The sequence below is a fragment of the Manis pentadactyla genome, chromosome 4 (assembly GCF_030020395.1).
Source record: "Manis pentadactyla isolate mManPen7 chromosome 4, mManPen7.hap1, whole genome shotgun sequence".
NCBI classification, from domain to species: Eukaryota; Metazoa; Chordata; class Mammalia; order Pholidota; family Manidae; genus Manis; species Manis pentadactyla.
In genome coordinates, this window is record NC_080022.1 from 125,654,096 (window position 1) to 125,676,899 (window position 22,804).

Below are 22,804 nucleotides of genomic sequence, written 5' to 3' on the forward strand. Positions count from 1 at the left end.
TGTGGGTATGAGGGCTATCCTGTGCACACTCTCACTCATGCTGGTCAGAAGCATGGTGCTTTTAAACCATTAAATCCTGCCTATCTAAAAGGTCATATTTACTGTGGAGATGTGCGGCCAAGATTTACCAGAAAAAGGTTCACGTTTGGAGACTGGCTGGAGCAGGTGGGATTTGGGTCCTTTAAGGACACATGCCTCAGGGCGGAGCCTGCAGCCATGGGCACTGTGAGAAGTGCTAAAAACAGGGTACACTCTGGGAGGGGGACAGCTTCCTCTCCTCCACAGGCTCCCCAGACACCTTTCATGTCTAATGCCATTGTTACTATTTCTTATCTCCCTCGCACAGCTCTGATAAAGCTCCTGGGGGGCAGAGGCCATCTCTTTCCAAGACCCACAGCTTTTGAGTCCTCTAGGGGTCTGTGATCCCCCCACCAATACATTAGCACCCTCTATGAGAAATCCAGAATCACTCTTAGATGTCACTCACAGCTCTGAGACAGGGCCCAGTTGCATCCCCTGATCTTTAAAGCGGGCTGCCAGGGAGTATAAACTATGCTCTTTGGGCTCTGGTATTTATCAGGATGAAAAAGCAAAAAGCTTAATATTCCAGTTGTGGAAGAGAACTGACGGCACTTAGTTGTGATGGTCAGCAAGGGTGGCAGGCATGTAGGAGATGTTTCCATGGTGATCAACAAAAGGAACCCTAAAAGGATGTAGGTCTCACCCTCTTTTCCTTACCCTATTCTCTTTCAGTCAGAAACACCCTTCTCATTTAAGTGGGGCAGGGGAAGGCATGAGCTTTGGGATCACAGTTGGTGGGGGATGCCTCGTCCTTCCAACGGCATCTTCTAGCGTCAGCAACCTGAGACGGCAGGCTACCTGGCGGTCTCCTCGTTTCCGAGTGGAGGAGCCCGCTAGGGCGTAGGGTAGGAACCAAGTGAGTCCTGCTAAGTATCAGTGGCAAACTGTCAGAAACCAAGAACTAAGGGTCAAACCTTCACTTCTGCTGTTACAGAGAGACCACTGTGCCATATATAACTACCATTTCCCAGCTGAAATTACTTTCTGATGGAAGCCAGCATGACATGTTCACAGAGAACATGCATCAGGTGCTCATTGATGTTTTCAAAAAGTAATAAAAGGCTTTGCAGCATGAATCGATCACAACGGCAGCAGAATGCTCTCGGAAGACAAAACACGCATTTACTTTGAGGAGCAAATTGGTGTAAGTAAAGAGCATATTGAAAGCTTCCATGTCTAGATAAAACTCAACCCAGAGACAAAACCTGTACAATGGCTGGGCACACTGCAGAGGGGAAGCTCTGAGAAGAGGGAGGGATTCAACCGGAAGGTCATGTAAGCAGTTCACAAGTTTCTGTTCATTCTTTTAACACAGAAATAAGAAACAGTAGCCAGAACCAAATAACCCAACTGTGTTTACAAGGAAGAGGTAAAATGGAAGTGCAATTAATCAAAAGAGTACTGGCTCAGTTAGAAACTAGCACATAGGTATAGAAGGGCAGTTGGGGTGTCAAGGATTACCCATGACCCACCGCTTCTGAGGAAAAGTTAGAGGAACCTGCTTTACAGATCCCTTTAGAGATGAATCAAGGTGAAATCAAGAAGCCAGTGGCCAGGAAGAACCTCTAAACAGCAAAGGGTTTAGAAATCAACAAGCAGTAGGCAGGAGCACATGGCAGGGGCGTGGAGGCGACCTCAGGCAAGCCTCCCGTCTGGGCTTTCTGGGTCTTCAGGGAGGTGGAGCAGGGTGGCCGCAGGTGAACCCGCCACTGCCCGTAGGGGTCTGACCCTCACATGCTTCTCTCCCGCTGCTCTCTTTGAAGGTAAGAAGACAAGGAGCAGGAAATTCACCTGTTCATCAGTGGAATTCATGTGTGGAAGGCCAGGTAACAAATCCTCCCCTTGGCAAGGTCGTCCCTCTGGCCTACAATCTGCCCTGTTTGATGCCTGCCAGTCCACCAGGCCCATATATGGTATGGAACTTACCATAAGCCACACTTTGTATTTTTTTCATGAGACACTGTATCATGGAATAGGTTCTGGACAATCCAGGCCTCTAGACCCTGCTGAACCATTCAATGACTCAGAAGAGCTCTCTCATCTACAGAACGGGGCTAATGACTCCTATCCAGCCTCCAGATTCTCATGAAGGTACTTCATAAATGACTGAGCTAAGATACATTTAGCACATCGACCACTACCTGGAGGAGGAGCCCAGTGGTCTTGCAACGAATTGTGACCATGTGTGAGAGTCAGGAAACAAGGGATGTGCCCTGTACAGCAGCTGTCTAGCTACACAAACGTATGTTATGGGGTCGACAAGTTGGACATGCAGACTATCATCAGCAAATGGACAGAAGGACGTTGAAGGTCTGTAGCTGGACTGTGTGGAGCTGGAGCGGCAGCTGCCCCGCTCTGCTCATCCCAGCTCTTCCCGGGAGTGGTACACCGTATGGGCAAAGCATGGGCTTTGGAAAGAGGGCACTGAGGTCTGACTCTGCTTCTCTCACTAGTAACTGTGTGACATGGTGAGTTCCTTAACATCTAGTTTCTCTGATCATCCTCTGTGAATGGGGTGATCATACCCCTCCTCCTTAAGGCTGTTGTAAAGAATAACAAATACAACCGTGTGCACAAATCACTTGGTACCTAGGAAGAAACCGGTACATGGTAGCCTTCACAGTGATGATGCCCTTCCCTTGTAGGTGCCAAGAACAGCTGATTTTTTTTTTTAATCCCCATAGCAAAAGAGGCTAAAACAGGCTGATCAGTGTAGGGGGTGGAAAAACATGGTGGTGTGAGAAATGAGGCAGAAACGTCATCCCAAAACCACACATAACAAAAAAATACAACACATACAACTAATCCTGAAAGAGTGAACGGAGGGAAAACTGCAACAGACAGTCTACATCTGGGGAAGGGAAAAGACCTCATCGAAAACGGTAAAGTAGCAAAGCTGTGATCCAGCAGGACCCAAGCCCTCCCTCCACCCCAGCTCACCAACGAGAGGAAGAGAAACAGAATGGGGAGGTAGCAAAAACCCAGGACTGCTAAACACCCACCCCTGGAGATCTGCTCTGGGAGCCCAAACCCACATTACATGGTGCTCTGGAGATTAGTGGGGTTAGAAAGCAAAAACAGGCAGAATACTCGGAGAGACTGAGATTCTAACCGCTTGTGGAGAGCAAGTCCCACAATGGGATGCTCCAGGATAGAAGAAAGGTGGTAATTTTGAAAGACTTCCCAACAGTGAGAGGGCTGCAAAAGGAGCAAGGATTACACAGAGCTTGCTGCTCAGGAGAAAGGACAGGTGGACAAAATCATCCTGGCACACCCAGTCCAGCAGGTTGGGAACTTTTGGGAACTTCAGGCGCTCCATCCTCCTGGTTGACAACACAGACCTGAGGCCCCCCACCATGATATTCAGCCTGTCGTTCCTTCCTCCTGGCTGGCACTGGTTCACAAACCTGCTGTTCCCGCCATGGCGCCAGGCCAGCCAGAGGGTGGCTCCACCTACAGCAGCTACAGGGGTATAGCATAGAGGCTCCTCCCTGCACACTCAACCCCTGGCCCTAACAGTGGAGGCAGGCACTGCAGCCAGGAAGCAGGAAGGGACTCTTTGTACTCGGAAGGCACTAGTCTGCTCACCTGCAACTCCTGCCATCACTCCAGGTCAGATGGAGGGTGCTCCACCTATGGCAGCTACAGGGGCATAATGCAAAGGCTCCTGACTGCACACTTGGCCCAATGGCCCTGGCAGTGGAGACAGGCACTGCAGCCTGGAAGCAGGAAGAGTGCTTTCTTCCTGGCAGTCACTGGCACTTGCCTGTGATCCCCACCATTGCTCCAGGTGCTGGGCAGCTCCAGCGAATTGAGCTTCTGGGTACTAGAGGGCACCGCCTACACAAAGTTATTGTTCCATAATAATCATTAGAAATATGAAACAGCCAAATAATTTTGTACAAACCAAAATCCCTCAAACACCAGAAAGAAGGCTAAGTGACACTGAAATCACCAATCTCCTTGGTATCAAGATTTCAAAATAAAAATCAGAAACATGTTCATGGAGCTATAGAAAAATATTCAAGATCTCAGGGAGGACTCCAAGAAAGAGAGAGAAACTTTGAAAAATACAGTATCTGAAATGAAACATATAATGGAGGGATTTAAAAGCAGATTAGATAAGGTAGAGGAGATGGTAAGTGCAATAGAAATTATAGGACAGGAATACAAAGAAGTTGAGGCACAGAGAGAAAAAAAGGATCTCTAGGAATGAAAGAATAGTAAGAGAACTGTGTGATCAATCCAAATGGAACAATATTCAGGTTATAGGGAACCAGAAAAAGAAGAGAGAGAAAAAAGGATACAAAGTGTCTTTGAGGAAATAATTGCTGAAAAATTCCCTAATCTGGGAAAGGAAATAGCGTCTCAGGCCATGGAAGTGCACAGATCTCCCAAAAAAAGGGACCCAAGGAAGACAACACCAAGACATATAACACAAATGGCAAAGATCAAGGATAAGGACAGATTATTAAAAGCAGCCAGAGACAGAAAAAAAAGATCACATACAAAGGAAAACCCATCAGGATATCATCAGACTTCTCAACAGAAACCTTATAGGCCAAAAGGGAATAGCATGATATATTTAATGCAATGAAACACAAAGGCCTCAAGCCAAGAGTACTCTATCTGGCAAGATTATCATTTAAATGTGAAGCACGGATTAAACAATCTCCAGATAAGCAAAAGTTGAGGGAATCTACCTCCTACAAACCATATCTACAGTGTATTTCGGAGAGATAGTTATAGACGGAGGTGCTCCTAAGGCTAAACAGCTCTCAATAGAGGAAATAAAACCACAGTAAAGGAAGCAGACCAATTAATTACTAAGCAAAGGCAAAATTAAACTGACTACCCACAAAGTCAGGCAAGGGATACACAAAGAGTAGAGAATATAACATCTAATATATAAAGAATGGAGGAGGAAAAGAAAAGAAAAGAGAATAAAAAACCATCTAGATTGTGTATGAAATAGCATAATAAGCAAGCAAGTTAAGTAAGACTGTTATATAGTAAAGAAATGGCCCATGAACCTACCACGAATCTAAAGCCTACAATGGCAATAAGTACATATCTACCGATAATCACCTTAAACGTAAATAGACTGAATGTACCAATCGAAAGACATAGAGTTACAGGATGGATTAAAAAAAAAAAGACTGAGCTATAAGATGCCTACAAGAAACTCACTTCAAACCCAAAGACATACACAGACTAAAAGTGAAGGGATGGAAAAAGATATTTCATGCAAACAATAAAAAAAAAAAAAAGCAGAAGTTGCAGTACTTGTATCAGACAAAACAGACTTCAAAAAAGAAGAAAGTAACAAGAGAAAAAGAAGAACATTACATAATGATAAAGGGATGAGTCTAACAAGGGGATGTAACCATTATAAATATGTATGTACCCAAATCAGGAGCACCTAAATATGTGAAACAAATACTAACAGAATAACAGGGGGAAATAGAATGGAATGCATTCATTTTAGGAGACTTCAACATGCCACTCACTCCAAAGGACAGACCCACCAGACAGAAAATAAGTAAGGACACAGAGGCACTGAACAGCCCACTAGAACAGATGGATCTAATAGACATCTATAGAACTCTACATCCAAAAGCAACAGGATACACATTCTTCTCAAGTGCACATGGAACATTCTCCAGAATAGACCACATACTAGGTCACAAAAAGAGCCTCAGTAAATTCAGAAAGACTGACATTGTACCAACTAGCTTCTCAGATCACAAAGGTATGAAACTAGAAATAAATTATGCAAAGAAAACAAAAAAGCGCACAAACACATGGAAGCTTAAGAACATGTTCCTAAATAATCAGTGGTTCAAAGATCAAATAAAAACAGAGATCACTCAATATATGGAGACAAATGAAAACAACTCAACTCCCTAAAAAAAAAAAAAAAATCTGTGAGACACAGCGAAGGCCATTCTAAGAGGGAAGGATATTGCAATATGGGCTTATCTGAAGAAAGAAGAACAATCCCAATGAACAGTTTAAACTCACAATTTATGAAACTAGAAAAAGAAGAATAAATGAGTCCCAAAGTCAGTACAAGGAGGAACATAATAAAGATCAGAGCAGAAATGAATATAATTGAGAAGAATAAAATAGAAAGAATCAATAAAACCAGGAGCTGGTTCTTTGAGAAAGTAAACAAAATAGATAAACCCCTGGCCAGACTTATCAAGAAAAAAAGAGAGTCTACACACATAAACAGAATCAGAAATGAGAAAGGAAAAATACAGACACCACAGAAATACAAAGAATTATTAGAGAATACTATGAAAAATTATATGCTAACAAATTGGATAAACTAGAAGAAATGGACAACTTTCCAGAAAAATACAACCTTCCAAGACTGACCCAAGAAGAAACAGAAAATCTGAACAGACCAATTCCAGCAAGGAAATTGAATTGGTAATCAAAAAACTACCTAAGAACAAAACCCCTGGACCAGATGGCTTCACACTGAATTTTATCAAACATTTAGAGAAGACCTAATACCTATTCTCCTTAAAGTTTTCCAAAAAATAGAAGAGGAGGGAATACATCCAAACTCATTCTATGAGGCCAGCATCACTCTAATACCAAAATCAGACAAAGACACCACAAAAAAGAAAAGAAAAAGAAAATTACAGACCAATATCCCTGATGAACATAGATGCAAAAATCTTCAACAAAACATTAGCAAACTGAATTCAAAAATACATCAAAAGATCATCCATCATGATCAAGTGGGATTTATTCCAGGGATGCAAGGATGGTACAATATTCAAAAATCCATCAACATCATCCAGCACATCAACAAAAAGGACATGACAATCTCCATAGAAGCCAAAAAAGCATTTGACAAAATTCAACATCCATTCATGATAAAAACTCTCAACAAAATGGGTATTGAGGGCAAGTAACTCAACATTATAAAGGCCATAGATGACAAACCCACAGCCAACATCATACTTAACAGTGAAAAGCTGAAAGCTTTTCCTTTAAGGTCGGGAACAATACAAGGGTGCCCTCTCTCACCACTTTTACTCAACATAGTACTGGACGTCCTAGCCACAGCAATCAGACAACACAAAGAAATAAAAGGCATCCAGATTGGTAAGGAAATAGTTAAACTGTCACTGTTTGTAGATGATGCGATATTGTACATAAAAAACCTGAAAAATCCACCCCAAAACTATTATAATGAATAACTGAATTCAGCAAAGTTGCAGGATACAAAATTAATACATAGAAATCTGTTGCATTCCTATACACTAATGATGAACTAACAGAAAGAGAAATCAGGAAAACAATTCCATTCACAATTGCATCAAAAAGAATAAAATACCTAGGAATAAACCTAACTAAGGAAGTGAAGGACGTATGCCCTGAAAACTATAAGACACTTAGGAAAGAAATTAAAGAAGACACCAATAAATGGAAATACATCCCATGCTCATGGATAGGAAGAATTAATATTGTCAAAATGGCCATCTTGCCTAAAGCAATGTACAGATGCAATGCAATCCGTATCAAAATACCAATAGCATTCTTCAATGAATTAGAACAAATAGTTCTAAAATTCATATGGAACCACAAAAGACCCCAAACAGCTAAAGCAATCCTGAAAAGGAAGAATAACGCTGGGGGATTATGCTCCCCAACTTGAAGCTCTACTACAAAGCCACAGTAATCAAGACAATTTGGTATTGGCACAAGAACAGATCCATAGATGAATGGAAAAGAACAGAGAGCCCAGACATAAATCCAAGCATGTATTGTCAATTAATATATGATAAAGGATCCATGGATATACAATGGGGAAAATGACAGCTTCTTCAACAACTGGTGTTGGCAAAACTGGACAGCTACATCCAAGAGAATGAAACTGGATTATTATATAACTGCATATGCAAAAGTAAACTTGAAATGGATCAAAGACCTGAATGTAAGTCATGAAACCATAAAACTCTTAGAAGAAAACGTAGGCAAAAATCTCCTAAGTATAAACATGAGCAACTTTTCCCTGGACACATTTCCTTGGGCAAGGGAAACAAAAGCAAAAATGAACAATGGGGCTACATCAAACTAAAAAGCTTCTGTACAGCAAAGGACACTCTCAGTATAACACAAAGGCATCCTACAGTGTGGGAGAATATATTTGTAAATGACATATCCGATAAGGGGTTAACATCCAAAATATATAAAGAACCCACATGCCTCAACACTCAAAAAGTGAATAACCCAATTAAACAATGGGCAGAGGATATGAACAGACACTTCTCCAAAGAAGAAATTCAGATGGCCAACAGGCACAGGAAAAAAATGCAAATTAAAACCACAATGAGATAATATCTCACACCAGTTAGGATGGCCAACAGCCAAAAGAGAAGAAACAACAAATGCTGGCGAGGATACAGAGAAAGGGGAACCCTCCTACACTGTTGGTGGGAATGTAAATTAGTTCAACCACTGTGGAAAGCAATATGGAGATTCCTCAAAAAACTAAAAATAGAAATACCATTTGCCTCAGTAATTCCACTCCTAGGAATTTACCTAAGGAAAACAAGATTCTGGATTCAAAAAGAGATATGCACCCATAAGTTTACTGCAGCACTCTTTACAATAGCCAAGATATGGCAGCAAGCTAAGTATCCATCAGTAGATGAATGGATAAAGAAGATGTGGTATGTAAACACAATGGAATACTATTCAGCCATAAGAAGAATAAATCCTACTGATAGGGAAAAATTTACAAGGACAGCAATCTAGACCACGTGGCTCCCTTCTGCTTCTCAGCAAAAAGAGAACACTCCCTTAATTCCCGCTCTGCCAGGCACTCACTCCCTAAGCTCACTCCCTAAACTCACTCCCCCTTGCTTGCTCACTGTGCACATAGAAATGTTGCAGATAAGGAAGTAGAAAGATATATATTGCTCCCCTTGCCTTTGTTTGGGGCTCAGACCTTGGGAGATTACTCCCCTCTGAGCCCACCGGTGTAAAATAAACCTCAACACTCCAAGACCTCCGAGTGCCACTTGGTTCTTCCATCAGTGAATCAGTCCAGGTTTTTCCAATATTTTCCATAACACTACCACTTGCAACAACATGGATGGAGATGGAGGGTATTATGCACAGTAAAATAAGCCACATGGAGAAAAACAAGTACCAAACGATTTCCCTCATTTGTGGAGTATAACAATGAAGCAAAACCGAAGGAACAAAATAGCAACAGACTCACAGACTCAAAGAAGGGACTAGAAGTAACCAAAGGGGAGGGGTAGGCAAGGGTGGTTGGGGAGGCAGAAGGGGATTGAGGAGCATTATGATTGGCACACATGTACACCATGTGTGGGGGTCATGGGGAAGGCAGTATAGCACAGAGAAGACAAGTAGTGACTCTCTAGCATCTTACTATGCTGATGGACAGTGACTGTAATGGGGTGGAGGGGGGACTCGATAATATGGGTGAATGAAGTGACCACAACATTGCTCATGTGAAATCTTCATAAGATTTATATCAATTATACTTTAATTTTAAAAAAATGCAAAAAAAGATAAAAAATATAAAACAGGCTGATCAAGGGAAGAAGTGCAGTGTGTGATGGGGACACTGGGAAGACCCCATTTGGGTTGCACCACGGGGGTTTACAGGGTCTGCCATTAGACTCCTTCCCTGGCCCTAAACATCAAAGGACTTGGGGTCTTCTCTGTAGATGTAAAGGGAGCAAAACACAAGGAGCAGAAGCAAGTAAGAGTCCCTTTTCCCTGGTGCCTTAGTTTAGGGAGCTGCCAAGTCAGATGAGCCAAAGCAGGTTTCAAGGGAGGGCATCCTGAAAGCCTGCTTAGATGGTTCTAGGATTAGGGAACAGAAAGAGAGAGGGGATCCTCACAAACAGCCTGAGGCCTCCTGCCCGGCCCTAGTCATCAGGCAGGAAAGAAGGAAAGAAACAGAAGGGTCATTTTGGCTGAAAGGCTCTTTGGGAAACAAAGAGTGTTGGTGCAGAAGACCCTGCCAGGACTGGCCACAACCCTTCCCATCTGCAGAAGGTCTTCTGTATCCTGGGGAGCTTCCCCAGCCCTTGGCCAATCCATTTTGGCTTTATATACTTGTGTGCTTGCAGGATTAGCCCCGTGCTTATGGGAAGGTGGAGACAGAAAAAACAGTCCAGGTGTTTTCAGTGAGATGGCAAAGTAAGGGGCTGGCCAGGGCACCTCAGCAGTGGAGGAGTACACAAGGCCATGCTGCTATACTAAAAGCATGACAGTATTGCTCAAAAATCTAGTTCATGTACTGCAAACAGCTGACATTCACCCTGTGCTGGGCATTGTTCTAAACACTTCATAAGTAAAAATTTATTTAATGCTCAAATCAACCCTTAGGCGGGTGCCTTCTCTTATATCCCCATTTTGCATACAAAGCTGAGGCATTTGGAAGTCAAGTAACTTCTCAAGGTTATAGGGCCAGAATCTGAACTCAGAGAGAGATCCCAAAGTTGACACACTGCATGTTTGTAGGGCCATTCCACACAGGGTTATTCTCATGCCCAGTAGGTAGGAAAAAGGGAGTAGAAAGCACAGACTTATAATATATAAATGTGTCCTTGGTGCAGAAAATGAAGTGGCATTCTCATGTTAAAGTTGCAACCTGGTAGGTCACACAGGAAAAGAATAAAATGTAGAACCTTCAAAATTAAGAGACACAGGCCTGCCCCAGAGAAAAGAAAAAAGCCATATTCTCAAAGTTGAAAGATGTATCTCCCCCAAGAGGTGTCTACAGAGAGAATACATTTATCACTGAGCAGAAGTTTGCTGTGGACCATTCTAGGCAATCAGGTGTTGAGGGTTAGCAGTTGTTTCTTGTTTGGGGCTTTTTCCCCCTCTGTAGGGTAGATATCTGCCACGCTGTTTTTGAATCCTGGTCAGGAACAATCCTAGCCAGAGGTGTCAGCCAATACACGGCTTTGAAGTATTCAAGTCTATAGAGATCTAGAAGGTTTATATTTTGGTTCTAGAAATTAGCTACATTTGGCAAAGGCCGGCCAAGAGAGAGCAAATAAGAGGCAGGTCTGCCACCAGGTAGCTTCCCAAATACCCACCAAAGACGCAGAAGTTCAGGGAATGTTTAAGATGAATTTGGAGGCTGGATAGCGAGGGAGAGGTTGGTGGGGTCACCAGGGGGCACCTGAGGATGCCACGGTGAGCACGATGGAACCTAAAACCCTAGCGTAGCCTTGGCTACACTCCCCAAGAGGCCAGGGCCAGGTAGTTTCCAGCTCCTTCAGGGGTGATTCCTCCCCTCAGCACATGACAACAAAGGCCCCTGGCTCCCCAGGAGGAATCAAGGCTGGAGTCGCCTGGCAACATTCCACAGCACCAGCCTCAGCACCACGGATGTGTAAACCCTGGAAATGCAGCAGCAGGGGTGGGGCCTGAGCCAAGAATACACCTCTCCGAGATCCATTTAATCAGTCCAAAGCCCAAAGATGAGTTGAGGGTTGCACTGGTACCCAGGATGACTTTCTAGGTAAGCTTGTCTTAAGCCAGGTTCAGACCCTCTCTGAAATAGAATTATTATACCATCCACCTATAAAGTAATCACTTTCAGGGCGACGGCCTCCTGTGTGCTGTCCATCCTCCCACTGCAGGGTCTGCAGAGGACCCTGATATCTGCAACTGCAAACAGAAGTCCCTCAGAACACTCGTTCTGATTGTCCCATGACATCAGGCTTTATGATCTAATACTTTTGGGAAAGGATGCAATGCCACAGCACCCTAATTAAGATTTGTGGCCTTATCTGTGGAATATAAGAACAAAGGAACAAAACAGCAGCAGAATCACAGAACTCAAGAATGGACTAACAGGTACCAAAGGGAAAGGGACTGGGGAGGATGGGTGGGTAGGGAGGGATAAGGGGGGGAGAAGTAGGGGGGTATTAAGATTAACATGCATGGGGGGGTAGGAGAAAAGGGAGGGCTGTACAACACAGAGAAGGCAAGTAGTGATTCTACAACATTTTGCTATGCTGATGGACAGTGACTGTAAAGGGGTTTATAGGGGAGACCTGGTATAGGGGAGAGCCTAGTAAACATAATATTCGTCATGTAAGTGTAGATTAGTGATAGCAAAAAAAAAAAAAAAAAAAAGGGCAGTTCCTGTGTGGTAACCTCCAACGAGTTCTACACAAGGGTATAAAGGGCATATAAAAGTGTAGGCAAAGGGTCTGTTTGTGTTTATACAGAGGATCAAAGCCTAATTGGGCTACCCCGAAAATGAACTAAGATACGATATGAAAAAGAACTTCCAACATCTGCACCCTCTGGAAGACTCATGCCAGAAGATGATCATCAAAAAACCCCAACAAAGATCCACGCACTGCTACAGCTGTAGATGCACTCATCCCACCAGTTCCTGGACTTGCCATGGGAATGAGGAAGGAGATATCTAAGCTGGCCTGTGCATACAGTAAAACAACAAAATTGGACTGGATCTATACTGTTGGAACTCAACCAAGAATTTGGAGAAGTGCAAATTGTAGCGCTCCAAAGTCTTACAACTACAAACTATTTATTGTTAAAAGAACATATGGCATGTGAACAGTCCCCAGGAATGGGTTGTTTTAATTTGTCTGATTTCTCTCAGACTGTTCAAGTTCATTTGGACAATATCCACCATATCATAGATAAGTTTTCACAAATGCCTAAGGTGCCTAACTGGTTTTCTTGGTTTCACTGCAGATGGCTGGTAATTACAGATATGCTTTGGTTATGTAACTATACTCCTATTATGTTAATGTGTGTGTGCAATTTAAGTAGTAGCTTAAAACCTATACATGCTGAAGTTACTCTACAAGAAGATATATCAAAGAAATAATCAATCTTCCCATGTTTTCTTCCGCCTGCTACTTCTATAGCTTTTCTTCTTCCTTCCTAATTACAACCCTTAAATAGAATTCGTGCCTCATATCAAATTTACCGAGTATCATAATTCTTCCAAGTGGTAAAGATACCTCAAGACAAATGCTGGGCATAGAAGCCACAGGGCATAAATATGCAAAGAAGTAAAAAGCTAACTTTTTCAAACAATAAGGCTTCTCTCTCACTTACCAACTTCACATTTCCCTGTATGGCCCCGGAAGATGACTGGTTAGCCAGAGACGGGTAAGATTCCTCAAGGGAGGAACAACCTAAGACAGGCACAGTCGCAGGGGGGCCATCAGGTGAGAAATTGGGGATCAACAGAGGTGAGGCTTAGAACCTCACCCCCCCTGTTCTGAGAGAAATCTTCTGCATACGTGGATGTTTTATTGCCCTGGTCTAGCTTGGATTAACACATAGTCTACAGGCACACACCTGATCATCTACATGTGCTCTCTTACAACACTAAACTATGTTTTCTACCTTTATCTTGTATCTACCTACCACTTCAGCATTTTATTAAAAATAATAATAATAAAGAGAGAAATGTGGTATCCACATATAAATCAAGTATAAAAACCAAATGAGTATTCATATTTGAACCGACTGTTTATAGTTCATAATGCATGAGCAAAACCGAAAGTTTCTGTGATGACTGCCCTTGTACTGTTCACTATGTAACTTATTCATTATGTAAGAATTTGTTCTACATGTAAAAACTTGTTTGTTATGCCTCAGAAGATTGGAGACTGACAAAAATTAGGCTTGGGGTGGAATAATGATTGTGCATTGAGCATTGACTCCCCTATACAGAATTTTATTGTCGTTAACAACCATTTGATCAATAAATATGAGAGATGCCCTCACAAAAAAAAAAAAAAAAAAAAAAGGACAGACTTCCAATGGTAAAATAAATTAGTAACCGGGATGTAATGTATAGCATAAGGAATATAGTCAAGATATTGTAACAGCCTGGTAGGGTGATAGCTGGAACCTAGAATTATGTATATAAATGTTCTACCACTGTGTTGTACACTTGAAACTCATGTAATGTAATACTGTGTGTCAACTACCCTTCAATAAAAAATAATTATTAAAAATAAAAAATAAAAAAAAAAAAAAAGATTTGTGGCAAGTAACAGCCTGTTAAAGAGTCTAAGAAGTCATACGCTAAAAAATAATCCGTTTCAATGTGTATTGAATCATGTTTCAGGAACTCATTAGAGAGCCCGGGTTTCTGGCTCCCCACTCCACTAACCCAACACGGGCAACAGTGAAGCTCGTACTCACAGAGCACCATTCAGACTGTCTCTTGAACCTTCTCAACTAAACGTGCCCACCCAGACTCCCGAGCATCTGGGTTAAGGTCCAAATGGGCAGGACAAGCACCATGGGAGAGCGGCCCTGAGGAAGTCTCACACCATCCTGAGCTCTGAGATCGCTCGCTCTGGTGTAAATATCCTCATCGATTTTTTTTTGGCTGTTGTCAGCTGGCTCTGGCAGAGGACCTGTGAGGACCATACCACTGTGGGACAAGGGAAATGGCTACTGGCACATCAGGTCTCAAGACTTGAAAGACTGCATATAAAGTATATGAGTATAAAGAGTCAAGGGCTTCGGGATCTCTGCATACAGACTGCCATCCCACTAGGATTCAAGGGCCTGCAGAGAGCCTCACAGATGCTGTCCAGGCCTTGCAGCCAGGGGGCTTAGTGGTACAAGAGGCTAGAACTAAGCAGGGTCAGTGGGATGGATGTGTCAGCCAGCAGGGCAGGGCAGGGAGCGTGGGCCAGAGCTGGGAGGCAGACAGCAGGGCAGGGCAGGGAGCGCAGTCCAGAGCTGGGAGGCAGACAGCAGGGCAGGGCAGGGAGTGTGGGCCAGAGCCAGGAGGCAGACAGCAGGGCAGGGCAGGGCAGGGCAGGGCAGGGCAGGGAGGAGGCACCGGCAGGGAAAGCGCACGCCAAGGAAACAGGTACCCAGGGTAAGTAACAATGGAGGTGTACTGGTGAGGCTGGTCTGAGGTCTGAGGCTGGCCATGGGTGGAGGCAAGGAGAAGTAGAAATGGGGAGGACGACAGCCATCAGGGAGATGAGATGGGAGGCCTCATTTCTGTTCTTGCCTCTGGGCCTCACCCACGGGTCTCTCAATAACCCCAGTTGAGTTCAGACTCAGCTGGTGATGCAGCCAGTGGACACATCTGACGATTAGGGCCTTGGGTCCATCCTGACCAACAGGCAATGGAATGTCCACATCCTGGCCAATTCTTTTGGAGGCAGTAGGTCTCACTTAGAAAATATTTGATAAGACCAGGATGACACTTCTGCCATTATCAGAAATATAGAAGGGATTTGCAAGTTCCCTCTCATTTGTTATTTGAGATGACTGATTGAAGCCACAACTGTCACTCTTCTAAAAACAAAACCCAATACAAACAAATCATTAAAAATATGTAACAACGTGGACCCTAAAATTTCTAAGGGGTGGCTTAGGAAAACAGAGAGAGACTAGTGTGACCTATTCAATACTTGTTGCTCAGAGTGTTGGCAGAATCAGGAGAGCCTGTATGCCACCCCAACATTCAGCAGCTAAAGTAAGAAAGTTTTGAAAAAAATGTATTAAAATGTTATCATTGCCAAATTCTTTATTCAGGGTGGCAAAATGTTTCCTGTGATTCAGTGGTTCTCAACTCTAGATGCACATTAGAATTACCTGCAACACTTTCTAAAAACACCAATGCCTGAATCCCAGCCCAGGCCAATTAAATCAGACTGGTGGCACGTCGGTGGCAAGGGCCGGGGGAGAACATCAGTATTCTTTTTTTAAAGCTTGCTCTGGCTGTCTATTTTGCATAACAAACCACTCTCAAAACTTAGAAGCTTATTTATCGAGGTCACAAATCCAGCGTTTTGGCAGAGCCGGGGACAGATCATCCGGTCTAGGCAGTGCTAGCTGAGGTGTTTGAGTGGGCCTGGGAGACTCCAAAGGACTCGCTCGCAGAGCTGGAGAAGTGAGGTCAGCCGTCAGCTGAGTGCTCAGCTGGGCATGAAGGCTGGGGGCCTTCACCTTCTCTCTGAGGGGCTGCCTGGATCCCCACACATCACGGTAGCTGGGTTCCAAGAGACCCGGGCATAACTGACAAGGCTTTCTGTGACCTAGCTTCGGAAGGCCCAGAATATCACTTCTGCCACATTCTGCTAAGTTGCTGAGCCAACGCAGGGTCAAAGGGAGGACAGTTAGATGGTGACCCCAGCGGAAGCAGACTCAAAGCCCCTGCCACCACCTTCCCTAAAGAGCTCTTAGAGTGTCACTGCAGTGGAGAGATGCATGAGTTCCCCGTGGCTGCTGTAACAAGTACCAAAAAGCTGGTCAACAACAGAAATGCGTTCTCCCACAGTTCTGGAGGTCAGAAGTGCAAACGAAGTATCACTGGGCAGAAATTAAGGGGTCAGCAGAGCTGTGCAACTACTGGAGATTCTAGGGCAGAGTCTGCTCCTTGCCTCTTCCAGCTTTAGTGACTGTTGACATTTCTTGCCTTGTGACCACTTTCAAATCTCTCTCTGCTCCAGCTGCTCTCTTCCCCATGTGTTTATGTCAAATCTCCCTCTGCTACCCTCTTATGATACAAGCAATTGCACTGAGGGACCACTCTACTAATCCAGAATAATCTCCTTATTTCAAGATCCTTATTTTAACCACATCTGCAAAGACCCTTTGTTCAAATAAGGCACTATTTACAGGTTCCAGGGTTTAGGGCCTGATATCTTTGGGGGCCATTATTCTGCCTAACACAATCATGAAAAGGGTGTATGTGAGCTCCTAAATCTGACTCCAGCACTTGCTAAACAAATTCAGTTTCCTGTGTCATCATAAATCAGAAAGGCATCAGGACCAAGAACAGGAGCTGGGATGGGAGGAAACGACCTTGTATGAAGGACATCACAGCCATTACCCAGGAAAACGTCACTGGCACTGATGGGAACTTATCCTTTCTTTCAAATGTTACCCAATTTTTCTTTTTTTAGAGTAACAGCTTTATTGACATATAACTAATTATTTTCTTTTGTAACCTGACTGAAACACTTCAATAAAATGAGCTTAATTTGTCAATGTTTTAAGGGATAGCCTACAGGCTTTGACCTGTGTCTCATAGGCTGTAAAAGCTCAGAAATGGGAACAAATGTGGAAAATTCCCTTAATATAGTTAAAATAACATGGGGACTCAACCAGTACCAATTCCTTTCCTCTCCCCCAGAGCACTTACTCACAGCTTTAGGTATCTGGGTCTCTCAAAGCCAGTTAAGTGATCTTCTACAAATTCACTGTACCTTAGAACACATGTGCTGACACCCTGTATAGCTCAGCCAGGCTCACCCTAAACCAGGAAGGCCTCCACTTACTTTAATGTTTAATACAAAGGAAAATACGTAACATATTTGTTTTGTGGGCATTAGTAATTTATGTAGCACCTCTCCTAGAGCCTTAAAGTGTGTGGTGGTGGTTTCAGTTTTAAATCAGAATAACATGCAGCTTGGGCATATCATTTACAAAGTCCTTAAGTAAAAGAACTTAATTGGAGATGAAGCATGGGCTTAAAATATCATTCAGGCTTCAGCATCTGCCTGCGTACAACGGGGGCCAATGGATTTTGAATGTTCCAAGATTCCCCAGTGCTACCTGTCTCTTAGAGGTCACCTAAGAGATCATCTAGATTTCCTAGAGGTCACTCTGAGAGGTCATCTGATTACTTCTCAGTGGGTACTGGGAATACAATGAGGTCTGGCAGGGAGGATGGAGAGGCGCACCTCTGACGCAAACACCCACACTAAAGGAGTTCTCTGATCTGGCCAGCACCAGAATTTTCCAGGGTAGCCCCTCAGCTAGAGATACTTAATAAAGGAGTGAGTTGCTTAAACTGAGATTTAAAAACAAAATCCATGTACTCGCTAGCATACACTCTCTCTCTCTGTGTCCTCTTTCTGCATCTCTGTGTATGTTCTGCAGATTCTGTGTATGTTCTTTCTGACAGATAGAAGGACTCTGCCCCAGTCCCTTTAACTTCTGTGATTTCCAGTTTTTCTTTCCCCACTAGAGCATAAACAACAGCACAGAGCAGAGAAGCAACCCTGACTGGCCTCGCATATAAAGTATCTCTGAGGGTGGGCAAGCCAACAGGCTGGAATCCTGGCCCTTCTGAACACTGCTCCCTACCACAGGGCTGGGGCTGGGTCTCTGATGCCATCTCTCGCTGAGTCCACAGGAGGGGTGAGAAGACCCATCCACCTCTACAGTTGTTGGTTGGCAGTCTTGCCTCTGAAGCCCTTGAGGCCTGATGCCCTTCACACAGTCAGATCTTTCTGGCTGCCTAGGGATCTGTCAGGGAAGCAGAGGGCTGTAGCTGCTATGCTTTTAATATTCCCGTTCAGTGCTGTATGCTCCTATTCTGAAGGAGCAGTTGCTAGATTTCCTAGCCAAAGTTCACTCCGCTGACTTGCTTGACCAAGCAATGCGATCCTTTCCTGTATGACACGTTAGCTGACGTCTCCGGCTTGCTGAACGTTCCCTTAAGTCCACATATTTTGGTTGCAAGAGCTGAGCTGATGCTTACCAAGAATCAGCTGTGCTTGTGAAACCTGCTTCTGCCCATTCTGCTTGTTTTGGGAATGACATTATGCAATAAAACCTGATTAAAAATGACTGTTCTCAGAGTCGTTACTATGAAAATTAAGTTGAATGCAATTGTGAGGCTCCTGACAGCTGTATCAAATATGTGTAGGTGTCAGTCGTAAAGGACAGGAAAACAACCTTAAAACTTACAAGGATTTTTACCCTCAGATTGCTTCAAGTTTTAGGTTTTATCTTTGTTTCGGAGACTGAAACTGGGGCATGCTAAACTATGTATTTAAGGCAATGTGTATGCAAGAATGTTGCTTAAGAATGCAAATGAGCAGACCATCATCAAAGTAAAACCATGAAAGATTTGAGAATTGACATATATTTATAAATGTTGAGTCAAACCATTACGTATCTTTATTTTAATTTTCCTTGTTGATGAGAACTAGTCAGTACTGATCACAACTGTCAGCCCATAAGGCTGCGCTTATTATCTCTGCCCCAAAGGGAGGGAAGCAAATCAAGACTCATTCTAAAGAGCAGAGGTGGAAAGACGCAGGAAGGAGGTAACGATGTAATTGCTACAAACCACCCGAACCCTTTGGCTGTTAAGTGCAGCCTTCCAGTCAAGCTGGCATTTTGTCACCGCTCTACCCCTCCCTCCTCCACTCCCCAAGGCCGAGAAAGGGCCAATGGTTCATACCCATCCTTTTTGTAAAACTCCAGCATCATATTGTCCGTGGCAACACTGAGGGGCCGGCGGGCCTGCTCGGGCTGTCGCCGGTCAGCGGGGTCCATGTCCGGGGAGGGCACCGAGCTGTAGTTGGCGTTGTGGTTCACATGGACCGGACTCCCATAATTCCCCGTGATGTTGAACTCTATCTCTGTGGGGAAGAAAGAGCAGGTGTCCACGATGCTTTGTCCGTCACACCCCGGCAGGAGGGAGATGAGCAGAGACAGCCTCTCTTTTATGCGTTGCCTCTAGAAAATTTTGTCCCATGGTTCAACTTTAGGTCATCTACTCATATTAATTCATCTAAAGTAATTCATCATATTAATGAGTGAACACATGTGCTCGCCTAGCATATAAATATGATGGGCCTCTAACAGAGAAATTTCCATTTGTGATTAAAAACCAAATTTAGCTAAACAGGAACAGATGGGTACTTTCTGAAAAAGACAAAATCATCTATCTGAAACCCCATGGTTAAGAGAAAAACACCAGAGCAATCCTAATCAAATTAGGAAAAAGAGCAATGCCCACTTTCACCACTGTTATGTGACACTATTGGAGAAGTGCTAGCCAATGGAATTAGTCAAGAAAATAAAATAATCATTTGTAGATGATGGTGTCTTTCTCAAAAACCCAAAGAAACATTAAAAGGGATGAGAACTAGAGATTTCACAAAGGTTACTTAGGTGGTTGGCTATCCATAGCTTGTTTATCTGCAGTGGTAATGAATTAGCTCATCAACAGAGCATAGAGAATTATGCTTTCAATTCCTGTCTCCTGTACTTCCTTATCCTGATTTTCTACTCTCACCCAACTTTATGTTATCACTAGAACTCACATGAGATTACAGTTAACGAGCTTTCAGAATCAAAACACATGAAACAAAATAAAGATAAACTTCTTCAATGTTAGATCAGGCCTGATTGATTATCTTTGATGGGTAGAGCACAAACTTACTAACATATGATCCTCACATGAGTTAACAGTTTGCTGTCATACAGTTGAAAGCATACCCTTAATGTATACTAAACATAAGGTACAGTACAAAAGAGAAAAAAAAGCAAATACTGAATTTAGTGGGAAAACTGCCGTCTCTTCCATGCTGTCACCATTGAGAGTCATATCCTTATACAACGGTGCTTCAAGGGCAAAGAACACATGTGAAACTCCATTTCAGGGAGCTGAATTTGAACCAGGTACAAAAAGAAATCCCATGGCCGTGGAGCCCCATCTTTACATACTGAGGGCAACTCAAAGGACACAGCTACAGTAACAGGAGGATGGCACCAAGAGGTCTCTAAGCCCTGAACAGAAGCTCATTTTCATCTCGGGTCTTGGCTACTCTCTCCATCTATAAAACAGAGGGTCTTGCTCTCCTTTCCGCTCCAGCATTTCATGATTCATGGATTTAAAGAAACCGTAGTGCAGATGGCAGACCAGTGAAATCCACGGACATGGTTAGTATGGGCAGTGGACTCTTGCAGGCCGGAACCTCTCTCAGAAAGGAGTTACAGCATAAGAAACTGTCATGACTCTATGCCATACATGTGTGATGCGTTGGTGTGTGTGTGTGTAAAAGGATTAAAAACAAACACCACCTTTGGCCAGAAGCAGGTGGTTTCAAGTCTCACAGCTCACAGTGACTCCCCTGCCCCTCCCCAGGCCCGCTCCCCAACTTGGATGCCACCACGTACCCCCTGGGAAGAACCAGTCTGCATGCTGGATGATGGGCTCGATGATCCCGACAATCTGCAGAGAAACCGTGGTCATCATCTCTGTGATGTTCCTGTGAACACAGAGCCAAGGGGAGCAGAGTGGGGTCAATGGCTGAGGCATGAAGAGAGGAACCCCCAGGAAGAGGCCTGCACTGGAAGCCTGCAGACCTGAGGCTGAGAATCTCAAGGCTTCTTCTCGGGAAAGACCCTTCACCCTTCAGAACCTCTCCTCCCCACCTACAGAACGGAGCTGACCCCAGAAGTCCCCCTACAGGAGGCATGTAAATGAGTAACACGTGACGTCACCAATTAGGCAGCCCATGTTGTTGGGAGGTTTGGGCCTCATAATCGCCGGACTTTTCCTCTTCCCAGCTCTGCCCTCTCTGTTGAGACGACCCGCTATCCCCCCAGACCCAGAGACTGGCATGTGCACTCCTCACTGCATGTTCGGGGCCTGAAAGTGCCTGCTTTGCTTGGTGCTTACTTAGACTGGCTCAGAGACCCTCACTGCGGGCCTGCAGCAGCTCTGAGACTATCAACAGGAAGACCTGCAGAATTCTGGGCCTTCTCATGAGCCTAAAAAAGGAGCAGGCTGAGACAGAAATGTGACTTGACAAATTCAGGAGGCTGGTGATGGCCGGAGGCCCTGGCCCCACGCCCCACAGCCCCGTGCCCGCCCATCGGGTACTCACCCTTCAGCCTGTGGCCACAGGAGATTGGGCCCTAACACAATTGCCATGTTACTGGGAGTCATCTTGTTGACATCTTGATATTCTGACAGCTTGGATAAGAATTTGATCAAGTATCTGAAAGGGAGTTAGAAAGATCAAGTTCAACGAGGGCTAAACACCAGGCGGGCTCTGCCAGCAGAGGGTAGGGGCTTTTCTCAAGTAGCACATCTGACAATGAGACTCATATATCCTGAACTATAACAAAGATGCCTCATGCGTCAGGACACGAAAATGCTCAATTGGACAGACCCCGATCTCACTTGGCTAGATGTCAGCATCTGCTTTAATTAACCCTGGCCAGAGACATTCTCCATCTTTCCTTTGACTCAGTACATAATGATCTGAAGTTCTTCCTCCTTCTCAGGATGTCACCTGCCATCCTCCCTGTGTGCAGACATGAGAAGCAGCATGTCTAAGTGTCATCGGCAGGGACATCCATGTGCTGGGGTGGTGTCCCCTGGGATTAACCTCAGAATGGCTTTGAGAGCCAGTGAAGGAAAAGAGAAACACAGACCAGCACAGATTTGCACACAAATGTCCTCAGCAGCCTTATTCATCATAGCCAAAAAGAGGAAACCACCCAAATGCCCATCAAGGGATGAACGGTTAAATAAAATTGGCACAGTCACACAATGGAATACTATTCAGCCACAAAAAGGAATGGGGTCTGGACACATACTACCACATGGATGAACCTTAAAAACATTACAGAAGCCAAACATAAAAGCCTGCATATTGTATGACTCCACCTAGATGAAATGTCCACAGTGGCAAATCTATGGAGACAGACACAAAGCAGATAAGTGTTTGCCAAGGGGTTAGGAGAGTGATGCTAATGGGAACAGGGTTTCTTTCTGGGGTGGTTAAAATGTTCTAAAATTAGACAGAGGTGACAATGGCACAACTTTATGAATACATGTATATGCACATAATGAATAATGCATTATATGTACATTTTGCTTATTTATTTATTCATTGGGGGATGTTTGGGCTCTTCCCTCCTCATG

At 44.0% G+C, this 22,804-nt stretch overlaps 1 protein-coding gene and 1 long non-coding RNA gene across 6 annotated transcripts in view; one reads left to right on the plus strand and one right to left on the minus strand.

Annotated features, from left to right (window-relative positions):
- The window catches only part of LOC130683434 (uncharacterized), a 428,515-nt gene that overhangs the window by 298,264 nt on the left and 107,447 nt on the right, over positions 1-22,804 (plus strand). The window lies entirely within an intron of this gene.
- The window catches only part of ARHGAP44 (Rho GTPase activating protein 44), a 200,395-nt gene that overhangs the window by 12,773 nt on the left and 164,818 nt on the right, over positions 1-22,804 (minus strand). For all 4 annotated transcript variants that reach the window (XM_036920695.2, XM_036920691.2, XM_036920690.2 and 1 more), the window contains exons 14-16: positions 21,759-21,872; positions 21,046-21,137; positions 19,322-19,502 (exon numbers count right to left, since the gene is read on the minus strand). In XM_036920695.2, the coding sequence (XP_036776590.2) occupies positions 19,322-19,502; positions 21,046-21,137; positions 21,759-21,872 (387 nt within the window). The remainder of the gene's footprint in view (positions 1-19,321; positions 19,503-21,045; positions 21,138-21,758; positions 21,873-22,804) is intronic.